At 42.6% G+C, this 17,052-nt stretch overlaps 1 protein-coding gene across 2 annotated transcripts in view; it reads right to left on the reverse strand.

Moving 5' to 3' along the window:
* The window catches only part of LOC136879125 (uncharacterized), a 103,493-nt gene extending 87,007 nt beyond the window's left edge, over window positions 1-16,486 (reverse strand). For both annotated transcript variants that reach the window (XM_067152872.2, XM_067152870.2), the window contains exon 1: window positions 16,392-16,486. In XM_067152872.2, the coding sequence (XP_067008973.2) occupies window positions 16,392-16,466 (75 nt within the window). In that variant the 5' untranslated portion in view covers window positions 16,467-16,486. The remainder of the gene's footprint in view (window positions 1-16,391) is intronic.
* Between the last annotated feature and the right edge of the window lie 566 nt (window positions 16,487-17,052).

Below are 17,052 nucleotides of genomic sequence, written 5' to 3' on the forward strand. Positions count from 1 at the left end.
TCTCATTAGTGTTATATAGAGGATGATTGCCCAGTTGTACTTCCTCTTAAAACAATAATCACCACCACCACCACCTAACGGTCCAGTTAAGTGATGCAGCGTAAACCGAATAGAGCAATACAAAGTACGATCACAAGCAGACACAGTTACTAATTTAAACTCGTAACCGCGATCACATACAAGCTATGCATGGCCCGCGTTCGTCGCCATATTGCTCCAGCCTTAAGGTCTGAGTATTGTAGTCGCTCTTGGTTAGTGCTCCTTGGCTGACCGTACTGCAGTGACACTAGTGGCGCTGCGCTTTGCACGACTCCACTTGCCTTGGTCGCGTAATACTACAGTATCGTGTGTATTTAAAGACTTAGAAACCAATATAAACAAATCTTACGTGAGCGGGTGGGAGTAAGGCGCCAGGGTGGCGACAGCTGCTTTTCGCCTGTGAGTGAGGCTATTTCCTTACTTTCGTCTTTTGCTAGTCAGTGCGGGAGGGGATGAAAATGCGCCATGGCCAAGATGCGCCTGCGCGTACAAGCAAATACATAGACGCTCGCTTGACATCAGCTGGACTTGTAGTAAGTCAACAGATGGTGTGTTGTGTTTTGAGAAGTAAGCGCAGTGTATGTTCACGGTTTTGGCGGGACATTTGAATTTTACGGAGTCAGCATTTTCCTGGTGCAGGCAAGGTCAATGTGGTCATTGACCCCTACCTGAGGTTAGGAGGTCATTATGATGCAGAATTATCCTTAGCTCAGCTCCAAAATCCGCAGCTACCCTTGTGCTAAAGCCTTACAGTTAATCCCATAAGAGCAATGTACAGCTGCCACCTTGCATTCTAGCTGTTACGTAGGTAAGTTATGAACCATTTATGCTTTGTTGTTTGTGGAGTGGACTGGTCTCCCCCGCCAAAAATAACCAACTGCCCACCACTGAGCATTTACTGCCCCATCCCGCACATGAGATAACGCTCTAGTGGCTCTGGCAGTTCGGCGACTGGTCACGGTCCCAGAATTCTTTGCGGCAGCGGCCATTTTTGGACTAAAGATGCCCACTGCGTCTTATCTAGTGGATTTAGATCAAGATATGGGTTATTGTGTCGCTCAAAATTGTGAAAAGTCACTCGTGTAAAGTGACTAGGTTATTGAGATTCCCCAAATATAAGAATAGGAGGGCAAAGTGGGTACAGATTTGCCGACGTGATAAGTGGCACAGAACATTCGCAACTGTGTGAGGTTAGTATAACTTTTGCTATATAAAAATAAATAATCACCAAGTTTACGGTATTATACTTGCTTTTGTAGAAATCGTCTCTGTCAAACTATTTTTACTGACCATATCTTGATTATAATCTTTTCCTACATCTTCATTTTGAGGAATGTCAATTTGAAGTAAAGAGAGCAAATGGAAGGAAGTCACTAAAGTGGAATGCCATCTCTATACTCTTCGACATTTCTAATTCCCCGAAATCTTTCTCGTGTATCAGGAACACTCAGAAAGGAAGCGAGGAAAGAGGACTGCCTTCAGCGCTTGTATATAACATTGTGTTTGCCAGTATATTGTAATCATTTAATAAATTCATATAAATCTAGGCCTCCGACCTCTCAGATTCTTCAGGCTTTAGACAGGGGTTTTCTTGGTAATAGTAACATAAAATTTGCCCAACTTACTCAATAATTATTATTGCATAATGTGTATATCACTGAGCAAATAGTGGTGTGGCTTCGGTCACGAAGCTATCAGTGTGTTCGAACCCCACTGTCGGCAGCCCTGAGGATGGTTTTCTGTGGTTTCCCATTATCATACCATGCAAAAGCTGCGGCTTTGAGTTAATTAAGGCCAAGGTCGCTTCCTTCCCACTCCTAGCCTCTTCCTATCCCACCGTCGCCGTAAGACCCATCTGTGTCGGTGCGACGGAAAGCGAATCGTAACAAAATGTATATCACCGTATTATAATATCAAACTCGTGTCCTCATTCCGCGGTGGCGCAGCTCTTTCTTTCAGGCACACCCGCTAATGGATGTGAGCTGCATGTACCATTTAGACCACATATCAACCCTCTTGGCATTCGTAAATTTCCGGCAGTACCGGGAATTGAAGCCTGGGTCCGAGGACGGCAGCTAATAACAATAACCGTTACGCAGTTTTTAATACACAGGGTGAACTGAAATTTGCGCACTCGGACGTCGCAGAGCGACTCCTCACATGCCACCAATAAAAAGAGTATCTTACAAAAGTTCGTCTTGCAAGTATATCCGGCAGAAAAAGACGTTGAAATGTGGCAATCTGGCAACACTGTAACCACTGTAACCATATGTCAGCAGATATTAGTTGTGCTGTGCAATAGATAGAGTTTTGGGTTAGCATGCGGGAGGTCGAGGGCCCGATCCTTGGTTGAGGCGTATGTTTTTTTATTTCGTAAGTGTAGTCCAGGCGGTATGGTATCTGGCACCTTAATCGTCAACAGCGATTGTAGCGGGTCCTCTAGAAACCATTTGCACTTACATACTACGATCCTAGAAATGGACGAACAATCGCTTTTATTGGTCAGCTTTGAAAGACGCCCTTTCCACGTGGTGGGCGTGAATTCATTCGCTGTTACCTGTGCAACAGTTCACAATATATGAAACCGAGTTCTTATAGACGAAGAAATATATATCTTAACATTATTTCACAATTTTCAGGTTATAGGAAAACTAATACTTACCGTACATGTAATCAAAGGCAAAACAACTCATTTTAATAGCTTTTGTGTTCTTAAATCCACTTCTTAAATTCAAAACTCGTCTATATGCAAGATAGAAATGCTGTGGGAAACGCCCAGAATTATTCCCAAAATGGTAGTTCCATAAGTAACATTCGTGTCCTGACCTTAGTACAGAGGAGTCACCAGCACGCATGGTGTCGGGTTCCATGACTAATTGCAACCCAGTACTGCTGTCTGATATCAGGCTAGCTAACTCCACGCTCATGAGCGTACGTGGTCACGGTCTCTAGAATTAACAACGTTCTGCCTCGACCATTCTGGGTGCGACCACAACAATTCCACCCCCAGCTTTTTCCTCTCCACCCTTCTCTCTCCACGAAGCGCTCTCTATAAAAGCAGGGAAGAGCGCTCAGGAGTAGCGCAACCCCCAACTTCACCCAGGGAGCAACTCAAACGACGAGGGAACCTAAACAGCTAGCAGCATTCAGGTGACATCTGAACTTCCCCCTCTGTAGCTCTGTGTTTCAGCGTTATGAGGTGTGGCCGTGGGCTCCAAGCGTGCTGGTGATCACCACCATACAGCTAGGGAGACGGCGGTGTGCGTCAACTGCGCGGCGGACCATCAGACCTCTCACCGCAGTTGCCCGGTGTACAGGGCCAGTCTGTGGAAGCTATCAAGTATCCAACTTTACCACTTCCCAGGCAATTGGCGGCAAAATAAAAATAAAAAATACTTCCATGGGATTCGAACCTTCGAGCATCGACCACTATCATAACTCCCACCGCGCCACTGCCAAGGGAGCTATTGCGAGGCATGACATGCAGCGCGCAGTTTCCAGTCTATACAATACCTGCTGCTGCTGATGTGTGTGTGTGTGTGTGTGTGTGTGTGTGTGTGTGTGTGTGTGTGTGCACCTCCTGTTGTAAGGTGCGTGTCCTTCGTATCTGTGCTCCTTTTACGGGTCCATCAGAGCTACGCAATAGCGGTGCTCTTACAGCCCGTTAATAGACATCTCGTTATATTACCGCGGTTTAGGGAGAGGGGCCGATGTATTTCAGAACTGTGGTTAAGTGGCGGGATGCAAAAAACAAAATCGCAGATTGATTTAGTCCTTTTAAATTATCTTTAATAGGAATAATGTTTACAATTTTATTGTTTTTATAGAGAAACGATCATTAATTCAAGTAAAAGAGGTTACAAAAACATGAAATAGGATCGCACTTATAATTACAATACATTATTGCGTTATGATTTGGATATTAATGTTGGAGTAGCATATTTTATTATTTATTAATTATTTTTCTATCTTTCGACCATTGATAATGTACCGATTACCGCGAAACCTTCATGGTATCAGGGTTGGGGGCATATAAATTGTGAACTCTGAATCTGAAATTTGTTTACGTATCCCAGAAGCAAACTATTTACTTCAATAACAGACGGCAGCTATTTTCCTAAATAGGGTTGAAACTAATTTATATAATTAATGTAACTTCGGACATTACATCTTATTCTTCTTCTGCTTAATTTTCTTAATCTGTTCACCCTCCAGGTTCGGTTTTTCCCTCGGACTCAGCGAGGGATCCGACCTCCACCGCCTCATGGGCAGTATCCTGGAGCCTGAGACTTTGGGTCGGGGGCATAAAGCTGGGGAGGACGACCAGTGCCTCGCCAAGGCGGCCTCACCTGCTATGCTCAACAGGGACCTTACGGGGGATGGGAAGATTGTAAGGGACAGGCAAGGAAGAGAGAATGAAGCGGCCGTAGCCTTAGGTTAGGTACAATCCTGGTATTTGTCTGGAGAAGTGGAAAACCACTTCGAGGATGGCTGAGGTGAGAATCGAACTCACCTCTACTCAGTTGACCTCCCGAGGCTGAGTGAACCCCGTTCCAGCCCTCGTACCACTTTTCAAATTTCGTGGCAGAGCCGGGGATCGTACACTAGCCTCCGGGGATGGCGGCTGATCACGCTAACCACTACACCGCAGAGGCGGACGAAATTTGTATCAAATCATTAAAATGGACCAACGTTCAAGCGTATTTATTTCAGTAAATTTAAAACTTCCCTCCTAATAATAGTCTTAACCCGAGCATATCCGACAATCGAAAAGATTTACCGTAGCCCTGAGATAAGTCTGGACTAGCCTTGGAAGGGATCCACGTACAGTAACTAGGATATGTATGTGAAAGGATAGGCCACAAAGGTAGTAAAATGCTGTGACTAACTACAAGTCTTCAGTGGGAAAGCTCGACCAGCTCTGAGTGAAGGGTGTTTGCAGCCGCAAATCGTGTGATTTGCAGTGCCCATTTTCTCATTTCATTAGCAAGGAGAATATTTGAATTTGTTTTGTATATTCATATGCTTCAATTCAAGCATGAACTCGTTAATTTTGCCATTAAAACATTAAATTATTAATTTAAAAATTCTAGTTAGATTAGTTTTCTGATATGGGCTCATTGAATACGTTACAGAAGCATTATTGACACATCTTGTCAGGTTGCAAAGTGTAACAGAACATGAATATTCTGGAAGCCGCATACATCTGAGTGGAAAGCCACATACATTCTGAGTGGAAATCCTCACATTACTCTCAATGTGGGGGTCCACTGTTGCTCACGTCCGCAGGTATTACCTACCATTACCCTGCACGTGTCCCCAGATGGTGCTAAGCGAGCAGCTACGATCAAGATGAGATCGAACTGTCATAAACGACCTCTCGGTCATGATAACCTATATTCGTCGAACAGTCCTTCTAAGGACTATGAATTTCAAACACGGAAGATCGGCCCACAGATCAACATCTGCCAGTTTAACATCGAAGGCATTAGTACAGCCAAGAGTGAGTATTTATCAAGCATTTTACAGATGCAGTCAGTTGACATTGTCGTACTACAGGAAACACACACAGAGAACACTGAACAGTTTATGGCAAGGGGAAAGATACCAGGATTTAAAATGATAGCAGCTCACGACCATGCTAAATATTGAATTGCTACTTACATTAGAAATAACATTTGCATCTACCGTACTCTACCAGTAAGCGATCATCCAACCTATTTCTCCACCTCAGTACAAATAGAAGAAACATGGCTTGATCCCATTCCCATAATACCCTCTCATAATAACATCATCTGAATTGCATATGTTCGCTTTGTGGAATTACCATATTGTGTTGTGTTCAAGAAGGACCAAAAGCATCACGCAAATTAGCAAAGAATAATTTAAAAATTTGATGTAATCATATTGTATACGTCCTTTCGGGTGCTTTTCCTATTAATAATAATAACATCATCCTTGGCGATATCTTGGGGCTATAAGCAAGACGATGAAAATGGAACTAAGGTCTTCTGAAACCAGGAAAGGATCCAACTCTCCCACAAAGCTACCGACCTATAGCTCTACTCTGCGTCACCTACAAGTTATTAGAAAGACTAATACTAAACCGAATAGCACCAGCCATCGAAGCCATCCTTCCAGTTGAGCAAGCAGGATTTCGACCCGGCCGTGACTACAGTGACCAAGTACTGTCCTTGACCACATATCTGGAGGTTGGTTTTGAGAAGAAATTGAAAAGCGTCTCTGTCTTCTTAGATCTTACAGCTGCATATGACACAGTCTGCAGGAAAGGTCTTATGCTTACACTGATTAAAGCTGTTCCTTCCTTAAAAGTTACTACACTAATTGACAGAATGTTAAGCAACCGACTATTTCAAGTTCACTCAGAACACAACAGAAGCAAATTCCACAAAGTCAACAATGGTCTGCCTCAAGGGTCGGTTCTATCTCCTACTCTCCTCAACTTATACATCCACGACTTGCCTGAAACAGTGTCCCGAAAGTTCATATATGCGGACGATATTTGCCTTACATTTCAACGACCCAACTTCGCAGACGCTGAAATAGTTCTTAACTGAGACCTTGAACTGTTGGATGACTACTTTCAAAGATGGTATCTTCATCCCAACCCACAGAAAACAGTGCCATCTACATTCCATCTGAACAACGCAGAAGCAAACTACCATCCAAGGGTATTCTTCAAAGGTCACGAACTACAATATTGTGCCAATCCCAGTTACTTAGGAGTAACATTGGACAGGTCCCTTACGTACGAATATCACCTGCAGAAAACCGCCAACAAACTAAAAAGTCGTAATAACATTCTCCAACGACTGGCTGGAACTTCTTGGGGAGCAGATGGAAACACATTAAGGACAACATATCTGGCCTTGGTCTACTCTGCAGCAGAATACTGCTCTGGTATCTGGCTTAACAGTCCTCACACACAGCTAGTTGATTCACAACTTCGTCAAACCATGCGGATCATAACTGGTACACTTCGTCCTACACCGACCCAATGGTTACCGGTTCTCAGCAATATACTACCTGCACATATCAGGAGACAGAAGGCCCTTTTTCAGCTATGGACCAGAATGCTGAAGAATGAACATCTACCTGTTCATGAGGATATCAGACAGAAATGCACACGCGTTAAGTCTCGCCAGCCTGCTTGGAAGACTGCCGTGAAGATAACATCCAGCGACTTCAACCCCACCTCTATTTGGTCAACAGAGGGGTCTTTATCCCCATCTCGGGCAATAGTGGATATTAATAACCCATCCACAAAACCCACAGGCTTCGATCTGCCACGCTGCACCTGGAGTAGACTAAATCACATGAGATGGGGAGTAGGTATAACAGCATCCACTTTGCACACCTGGGTCTGGTTAGTTTCTCCATACTGTGACTGTGGGGAGGTTCAACAAAGAATGAAACGTGTAGTGCTTTCACCGGCACCATGGAAGACCTCATCTCAGCAAAACCCGAAGCAGTGAAGTGGGTGGCGGGTTTGGACATTCACATTTAGTGAGATGTGCATCACTCGCACTCAATGTGTATATACGAACTGTCAGAGTTGATAGGTGGATAGTGATGTAAATATATTTTGTTTTCTTCTTGTTATTTCAAACTTTGTAAATTGCTTTCTTTGACTGTATAGATATGAAAATTTGTATTTACTTTGTACTCATCTGTCACTGGTTGTGTAAATAGTTTATAGGTTGTCATTATTCACCATACGTCAAATAAAATAAAATAACTCTCGATGTATTGCATCCGGGAGATAGTGGGTTTCCTTGTGTTATCAGAGGTTGGTTGTACTTCTTCTAAAACCTTGATCACCATAATCACCACCACCATTCGTGATTCAGTGAAACCAACAGAGAGAGATTTAGAAACCAAACTTAGACTTTTGTTTACCTAAAAATAAAATTGAGACAAACATTTGAACTGCACAGAGGAAATGATACATTATTCATGTAGCTGGACCGCATGAGTAATGTTGTTTTCCTTTGCTGTGAACTCCCATGGGAATTTTTCGAACATGCCGTACATAAATTACAACGTTAACTTCTTATAGAAATAAGACTTTCGGAAATGAGCTATAACTGTGATCGTGAAGACAAGAGCGAGTTGGCCGCGCGGTTGGGGGCACGCAGCTGTGAGCTTCCATTCGGGAGGTAGTGCATTCGAACCCCACTGTCGGTAGCCCTGAAGGTGGTTTTCCGTACTTTACCATTTTGACACCATTCCTATGCTGGCCACGGCCGCTTCCTTCCCACCCGTAGGCCTTTTCTGTCCCATCATCGCCACAAGACCTCTCTGTGTCGTGAAGTACATTGTAAAATAAAAAGAAGTCAAGAGGGGTGTAAGCCATCATGGAAATTATAGCAATGGAAAGTCGTAAAATTACGATGACGATGATGTAAGCCATCATGGAAATGATAGCAATGGAAAGTCGTAAAATTACGATGACGATGATGTAAGCCATCATGGAAATGATAGCAATGAAAAGTCGTAAAATTACGATGACGATGATGTAAGCCATCATGGAAATGATAGCAATGGAAGGTCGTAAAATTACGATGACGATGGTGTAAGCCATCATGTAAATGATAGCAATGGAAAGTCGTAAAATTACGATGATGATGATGATGATAGTAATAATAATTTCGTGTGGCTATTTCTAGCCAGGTGCAAGTCCTGTAAGGCAGGCCCTCCGATGAGGGTGGGTGGCATCTGCCATGTATATGACCTCGCGTGTTGGAGACAGAACAAACATCCAGTTCCCGATCCAGGGGAAATAACCATTTTAACACAAGAAATGCCTTCCTGCGGTGCCAGGAGCGCTTTTTGAGATCCTCAGTAAACGTGTGCTTTCTTCGCTGTTATGACATCTGTTGGTGTAACATTCATACTACATCAACATGAATGTCTCTACTTCAGTCACCATTATTGTCACTTTCGGTAGTACTTGTCGGAGTTTGATGTCTATACATGCCTTGTATCTAGCAGTTGTCATGTGACTGTAGTAAACGAACATGGCAACGTCAAAATCGTTTTTTTATACATCGAGTTGAGCCTCTATGGACTGCGGGGTAACAACCAACTTCATTTTAGTGTCTAGGCCTTGTTCTTGTTCCAGCTTTGACTTCCTGCCAGTATCTTCTGAGCCCAGCGACGAGTGCCTGTTTATGCTCTTCAGATAAGGGTCCTTTCCGTCTTCTGGAGGTTGATGCCATTTTGAAACGTTGATAGTTGTTCACCAATCTTCTGAATGCGTTCCTATCATGAAATTATTGGCCTGAAATACCAATCTGCCTAAGAACATTTTCCAATTCCCGGAACCATCTCGACCTTGTTGACTTAGATTGAATAAAATTCCATATTCTTTTCGTTAGTCGATCATCAGTCATCCTCAGGAGATGACCGTAAAATAATAGCTGTCTCTTCTTAATTGACGCTGTGAGAGGTTCTGTCTTGCTGTACAAATCCTCATTTGGTCTCATTCGCCATTGTCCATCAACCCACCTATTACCTAGGATTTTCTATGTATCCTGCGCTCTCTTTTTTCCTGCCGGTCAGCTTGACTTTTAATACTTAAGGTCAAAGTTTCAGACGCATATAACCCCTCAGGTTTTACAACTGTGTTATAGTGTCGGAACTTGGCCCTTATACTCATAGACTTTTTATTATAGATATTCTTTGTCATTTGGTATGCCTACTCTAACTTCCTCATTCTGACATTGATTGCTTCCTCTTCTAATCCATTCTGCTGGATGACTTCACCAAGATATCTGAAATTCTTGACACGACCGATTTTTCCAAGATTAGTGATCATCCATTCAGGTCCACGACAGATGTTTGTCATATATTTTGTCTTCGGAATAGAAATCTGGAGTCCTACCTTTTCAGCAACTTCTGACAGCCTATTGATCTTGTTGACTGTTGAATCTATGTTGTTAGCAAAATTGGATAGATCATCTGCATAGGCCAGGCAGTCAATGTACACGCCTTTGTGCTTAGGACCAAGTCTGAACTGATCTTCCTTTGTTTCTTCTTGGTCTAACGACTTCCTCCACTCTCGAATGACTTTTTCCAAAATACAGTTGAAGAGGAGTGGGGATAGTCCATCTCCGTGTCTGACACCCGTTCGGATAGTAAACGGTTCTGAGATCTCACCCATAAATTTTACTTTCGACACTGTGTTGGTTAGAGTTTGTTTGATCAAATTTATTTACGTATCGTCCACTCCAAACTCTTCCAAAATATTCATTAATGACTCGCGGTCAGTGGAGACATATGCTTTCTGAAAGTCAACAAACACAACCACGTAGCTGTGTCCTCCTGTCTTCTTGTACCTGATGATGCTCTTCAGGTTAAATATCTGTTCTGTTCACGAACGGTTTTTCTTGTAGCCAACCTGTTATTCCCCAATCTGTTGGTCAAGGTGAGCTTCTTTTCTGTTCTGAACTGATTTGGAGAAAATCTTATGGGGAACAGATACTAATGAGATGCCCCTATAGTTGTTGACATTCTTTTTATCACCTTTCTTGTGCAAAGGGTGGATTAGTGCTGACAGCCATTCAGTTGGTATCATCCCAGTTCTCCAGATATCTTCAAAAAGCTTGACTAGAACATCTAGAGTTTCATCATTTGCCAGCTTCAGTAGTTCTGCCACTATAGAATCTTCACCAGCTGCCTTATTATTCTTTACGCCGTTTATAATCTGTTTGATCTCCTCTTCACAAGGAGGGGTTGAGTTGGGTAGTTTGTGGATCGGGTCGCACACAGGGAATCTTTCCTTTGGTTCATTACAATTGAGAAGGTTTTCAAAGTACCGAGGATATGATCGTACAGTTTTCTTTGTTGGTCAAGCCCAGCTTTCCATTTTCATCCCTAAAACGAAGGCTAGAGGCTTGGGACCCCCTCAAATTAATCTTGAATGTTTGATAGAAGTCTCTGGAATTATTTTTCCGGATATCCTGATCGATCTGTTCTAATTGCTGTTTCTCATATAGTCGCTTGGCCCTTCGGAAAGTTCTGGCTGCTTCTTTTCGAGCTTCACGGAACAGATTGAATCTTCAGATCTTCGGGTCGAGTTCCACTTTTTCCAGCCTTTTGTTCTTTGGGTCAACACTTCATCACAGACCTCATTCCACCACGTATGCTTTCTCTTCTTAGCTGTCAGGATTGCAGTATTAGCTGCTTGTTGGATCTTGGAGGCGACTTATGAGATTCAAATGTCAGTTGCTGGTGGTATTGTTCTAAGACATTTTGATAGATTTTTAACTTTTCAAGGTCGCATTTATAAGTTCTGTTTCCTAGTTTCAGGGCCTTATTGAGAGGAATGAAATTAATTTTGATCTTGGTGAGGTAATGATCTGAATCAAACTGGGCACCTCTCTGAACTTTAACGTTCATTGTTACCTTAATCGCTCTCCTGGACATTGCTACATGAACAATCTGTTTCTCTCCGCACACATTGCCTGGTGATCGCCAAGTTGTTTGTTTGCTTGGCTTGTGTTTGCAGAATGTTGACATTATCTGAAGATTGAAGGTACGACACAGATTGACGAGTCTTATACCATTTCTATAAGTCATTTTGTGAGCAGGATAGTTTCCAATTGTTGATATGAATTGTGGTTCAATTCCCAGCTGAGCTTTAAAGACGCCTAATAAGATCTTGATGTTCATAGATGGTATTTTCTTCAACTGTTCTTCAAGAAGTTCCGAAAACTGTTCGACTTTCTCAAGATTACGTCTGTTGTCCTCATTGATCGGTGCATGCACATTGATCAGTGTGTATCCTTTGTTACTGCAGCTGAGAGTTAGAATGGAAAGTCTCTCAGAGGGGCTGAAGAAGTCCACGATTGAACTGACAACCTTCTTATGAACAACAAAAGCTGTGTCAAGTAAAGGCATGTTCTTACCTATTTGCGTAGCCCTTTTGCCTTTATAAATCCTATACCGCTCAATGTCCATTTTGTATTTATCTAGGTATCTTGCTCTTGGATGGCTAAGATGGTTATGTTGTGTTGCGTTTGTCCATCATCATCGTCAATTCTTCGTGTTTTCCCACTTTAAGTACTGAATTGACATTGAGCGTCCCAAAGTAGTATTTCTGTTTCGCCTTGAATTTTGTACGTGTAGTAATGTCCTCAAAGCATCTTGGTTCAGGCTCCCCAGAATCCACAGGTCTGATTGGGCTCTTAGGAGCGGTAGATTACCTCAACGAGGTACTACCTGGGGGTAGTGTCCTTATTGTGACGATATTCCATGATGTTTTGTTGTTCAAACCAGTATGGGTCGAAAAAGTCCTTCCCGGTAGTAGAACCAAGGTTGTAAGCCCTGGAGCTCAACAGTAGGCCGCTCCTCTGGAGTCAGATGCCTTTCGCAGCCGCTTCACTGAAGAACGGACGCTGCTAAATGAAGATAGTTCATCCGTTTTATCCGCCGTTGGGACTTGGTTGTCGTCTTCCACCTTCCAAACCGTTGACTATCTTCACGGTAACGCTGGTACGGACACTCACAAGGTACTACCAGCCGGGCCAGCAGGACCAAGGTTTCTTTAAAGTGGTGTTAGTCCTCTATCACTCCCCACTTTATTCTGGCTTGTGACAGACAGAGACTGGCTTCCCACACATTGGGCCCAGGATGGCAGGGTTAAAATCGAAAACATTGTTTTCAGCCTTTCTCCCCAAACATTTTAGGCACAGGTGACTCACCTTTGAAATTTGTATCACCTTGGAATTTTATCCCAACCCTGTTTTAATTTTATTTCCTGTGTGACTTATGTCGCTAATGAATATTGAATTTTCACGACCGCATTGTAATGTGAAACCGACTTTCAAACTATTAGGTCGTGTTACGTACATTTAGTACGTGTTGAAGAGATGTTAAGTACGGAAAAAAAATAGCCCACCAGACACCAGTGGGATCCGAACCCACAACCTCCAGATTTCGCGTCGGTTGCTCTACCACTTGGGCTGTGGTGGCCTAGGCCATCTTTGTTCTGTTGGAAAGGATCTAAGCTGTATACATATATTTAAACAATTATGGTTCTTGGTCTTGTTGGTTGTTTCTATGCAACCGTTGCCCATGTTGATGAGTTGTTGGCATGATGATGATGACGATTATTTAAAAAAGAGAGATTGGCGTGATAATTTGGCCGTGGCCTGAAGTTTGAGCTGTTGCTCTTTCCCTTCCGTTTATTATTTTATTGGAGTGCATTCGCTCTGTGTTAATGTTATATGTAATTGTGTTGATTTGGGCGTGGCTTTTGTGTTGATGTGTTTGAACCCTATATCTTTGGGGTTTGATGATTAATTTGCGCGGGTTGTCGCCCAAATTTGGAGGTACGTGGTACCTTTAGTGAAGCGCGGTGAATTTGGGGTCGTGTTGGTGACCTGTTTGGCTAACCTTTGTGTTTCTTTTGGTTTTGAACTAGCACTCCCTTCACTTTCTCTTACTTTTCCTGGAGTCCCCTTGAGATCTGGTTTCTTCGAGAGAATCCGTGGCCTCTCATTTTTAAGTCTGATAATTAATTAAAGGGCAAGAAATGCTGTAATATTTTGAAATTAATGTGCTGAAAAACTGTTTATTTTAGGGGCTTCTGCCAGGAGATAATTCTTTTCATTAATTATTTTATTATTTAATGTTAATTGTAGTTTTTAATTTAGAGGACGTCACTCATCTCAGTGGAAAATGTTTTGACTTAATCCAGTCTTATTTCATTTAACTGATTTCTATCTTTTAAATTTAATTTGTCTTAAACGGTGCACCGTAAGTTTAAAAAAAGGTGTTCTTTCAAATAATTGTAAAGTTCTTGCAAATTAATTATTAATTAAATTTTAATTGTTTAGTGAAAGAAATGTTGGTGTTCTTCTTTCAAAACTTTATTCATTTCATACCGTGCCTATACTTAATTTTGGATCCAAATATTCTCTGTGTTATGGGCCGTCGGTTAACTAGTTGGTGAGTATTTACTGACAGTTTTGATGTTCAATTTTTTCAGGGTTTCTGGTCATCTTTGTTCTTTGTTTACTTGTACAAGTAATCGCCGGTACGGCTGGTATAATTTTACAAGCTCTTGATGAGGGTAATGAGTTAAGTACAACTGATGAAAAGTATTCTTAGGACATAAAAAATCCTGGTGAGGCTGGAGGAAGTTTAGGTAATTTGTCAGATGACGATACACCATTGCAGACAACTGAGGAAGTGCGCTGGATGTGCGACGACAGCAGAAAAGCGACGGCGATACACATTGGTGTCCAGGGTGTAACGTGGGAGTCCATGAAACATGTTGGGGTCAATTAGAGCACGTCTTCAGAGCAAGGGGACACAAAAGGAAAAAACCCAGGAAGAGGAAGAAAAGAGAATGTTTTCCTCCTCCCCTATTGTGACAAAGTGTTCCATGAGTGCTAATTATGTGCGGATTTTCTTGAAACTTTCAGGATTCTTTCAGCATTGTATGAGGAACAATTTCTATATTTCTTTTTATGATGACACTTTTTATGCAATTTCACTTGTATTTTAAAGATAACAAAAATTCAAACTACAAAATGTTTGCTTTCTACACTGAAGAAATGGAAATTGCAACACCCTGAAGGAGTGGTGCTACGTTACTGCAATTGAACTCGCAGGACGAGTGTTCAGTTGTGATTCGATGATTACACTTTCAGGTTCCTCTGACCACAAGTTTGGACAACAATCAATACAGGATGTGCCCACCACGAGCTTCAATACATTGATGAATTCTTCGAGGCATGGAGTCAATAAGGCCTTGGATCGCTTCCTGAGGAATTGTGGCCCATGCTTACTGCACTGCACGGGTCAGTTGTTCCAGAGTTGTGAGTGGCTGAAGACGGTTGGCCAGTTGTAGGGATCTGGCGGGCCATTGTAAGGTTGTGATGTTGTGGCGAGCTTCTCTGGAGATGCGTGCAGTGTGAACCTGGGCATTGTCCTGCTGAAACATCCCATTAGCAATGTTCGCCATCATAGGGACAACCACTGGATTGAGTACCCTATCAACGTACTGTCGAGCAGTCATAGTGCCCTCAACAAGCACTAATTGTGATTTCACATTGAAGCCAATAGCTTCCCAGACCATAATTGTTGGTGTTGGCCCTATGTGCCTCTCGACAATAAGATCTGGACGGCCCCTCTGCCCGGTACGTCGGCGCACACGATTCCGACGATCACTGCGGGCAAGACAGAAGCTCGATTCATCACTAAATACGACCCTATGCCATTCATCGACCCACGCCGATCTTTCTCGACACCAGGCCAGCCTTACACGTCGCTGTTGTGGGGTCAATGGAACACCTTCTGCAGGGACACGGGCTCGTAAGCCAGCTGCACGCAGGCGATTACCAACTGTTTGTTGTGTAACGTGGGGTGCCACAGCTGCTCGAATTTGTACTGCTGTTGCATGGGGTTCCATCTGGGCCATCCGAATAATGCGACGATCCTCTCTCACAGTTGTCTGTCGCGCTGGGCCTGTGCCAGGTCTACGAGTGCAGGTACCTTCATTTGACCACTGTTGCCGTACACGTTGTACCGTAGATGCCTGTCGGCCAACACGTGCAGCGACAGTCCTTAGCGATAATCCAGCCTCACACAGCCCAATTATCCGAGCCCTCTCAAACGGCGACAGTTGTTGACAGCGTGCTCTTCTCTGTCGTCGACGCATGTTTGATGGGGAACACTTCACTGCACAGACTGCAAGTCAACTACGCTACACCAAAGTCCGTATATTGGAGTTGATTCCTCCGCGACCAATCACGTAGGGAGACCTGTAGCAACAATCCGATTAGTCTGAGACTTTGATCGTTTACATACCCTCATGGCATCGTTCCATATCTTGAAAATCAAGACGAACGACCAACGCCTTCATGGTGTTGCAATTTCCACTTTCTTAAGTGTATAAAAGAATTCCAGTTCAAATATTTTCATGTTTTATATGTATGTTTATCGTAAAACAAATCCTTCCGGTCAAAAGGGTCAATATATTGTTTGTTTCTGATATTTACCGATTTTATAAAATGTTTTCTAAGCCACTCCAATTTCAGCATCAATGTCTGACACTACGGAATATAGTATTGAAAGTAATTGCAAGGTAAAGGTTAAAATCTTCGACCCGGCCGATAATTGAACCCGTGGCCCTCTGAACGGAATAGCATTACGCTGATCATTCAACCAATTAGCCGGGCCTGATGATGATGATGTTGATGATGATGATCATCATGATGATCATGATTATCATGATCGTGATGATGATATACTCAAAACTGCCAGTGATGAAAGAAATTGATGGTTTTCAAAGAGACCAGAAAGTTTGAGAATCTCACCGCTAGATTATAGTTTGCACAGCAGCTGTTCGAACGGAGAACCAGGACGGCAAGTACCAGATGCAAGATCTGCATGTTCGCTGTCACCAGAAGGATACTGCTGTACTGGAAAGGAAATGAAACTGAAACTTCAATATAAAGCATTGCATTGTGAATGAAAACGTGCGCCATTTGTGCATCGAATGAATGAGCGAGGTCAGTCAGGTATTGCAACTGAATTACCGGTGGATAGAATGACAGGAGCTTGTAGATATATCAAATGCATTGGTTTGTTCATAGGAACTGGAGATTGCACAAGGCAGGATATGGTTATCATATGTATAGTTACGTTTTTATGAGTTTCGACTTGACAGCCGGAAGTCAGCCGGTGGTGCCAAATTGTTACGAATACAAACAGCTGATTTACGATACAAAACACGAACAGAAATGTAAATACTGGAATATAAGTCCATAATCAGTTATTCTTTGTAGCAACATACATGATTCACGGAAGATCAATAATGCGCAACACATTTAGGATAAGGCTACAAGATAAAAATATGTCAATGTTCGAACAGATAAACCGTGAGAAAATTAAATTTCTACTACCATGTAGAAGATCTCGCGTTGCTGTTAGATTCAGTTTCCCGTAACGAAGAAAATAATCCTACAAAGCGAAAAT

Source organism: Anabrus simplex, chromosome 8 (genome assembly GCF_040414725.1).
Source record: "Anabrus simplex isolate iqAnaSimp1 chromosome 8, ASM4041472v1, whole genome shotgun sequence".
Lineage (NCBI taxonomy): Eukaryota > Metazoa > Arthropoda > Insecta > Orthoptera > Tettigoniidae > Anabrus > Anabrus simplex.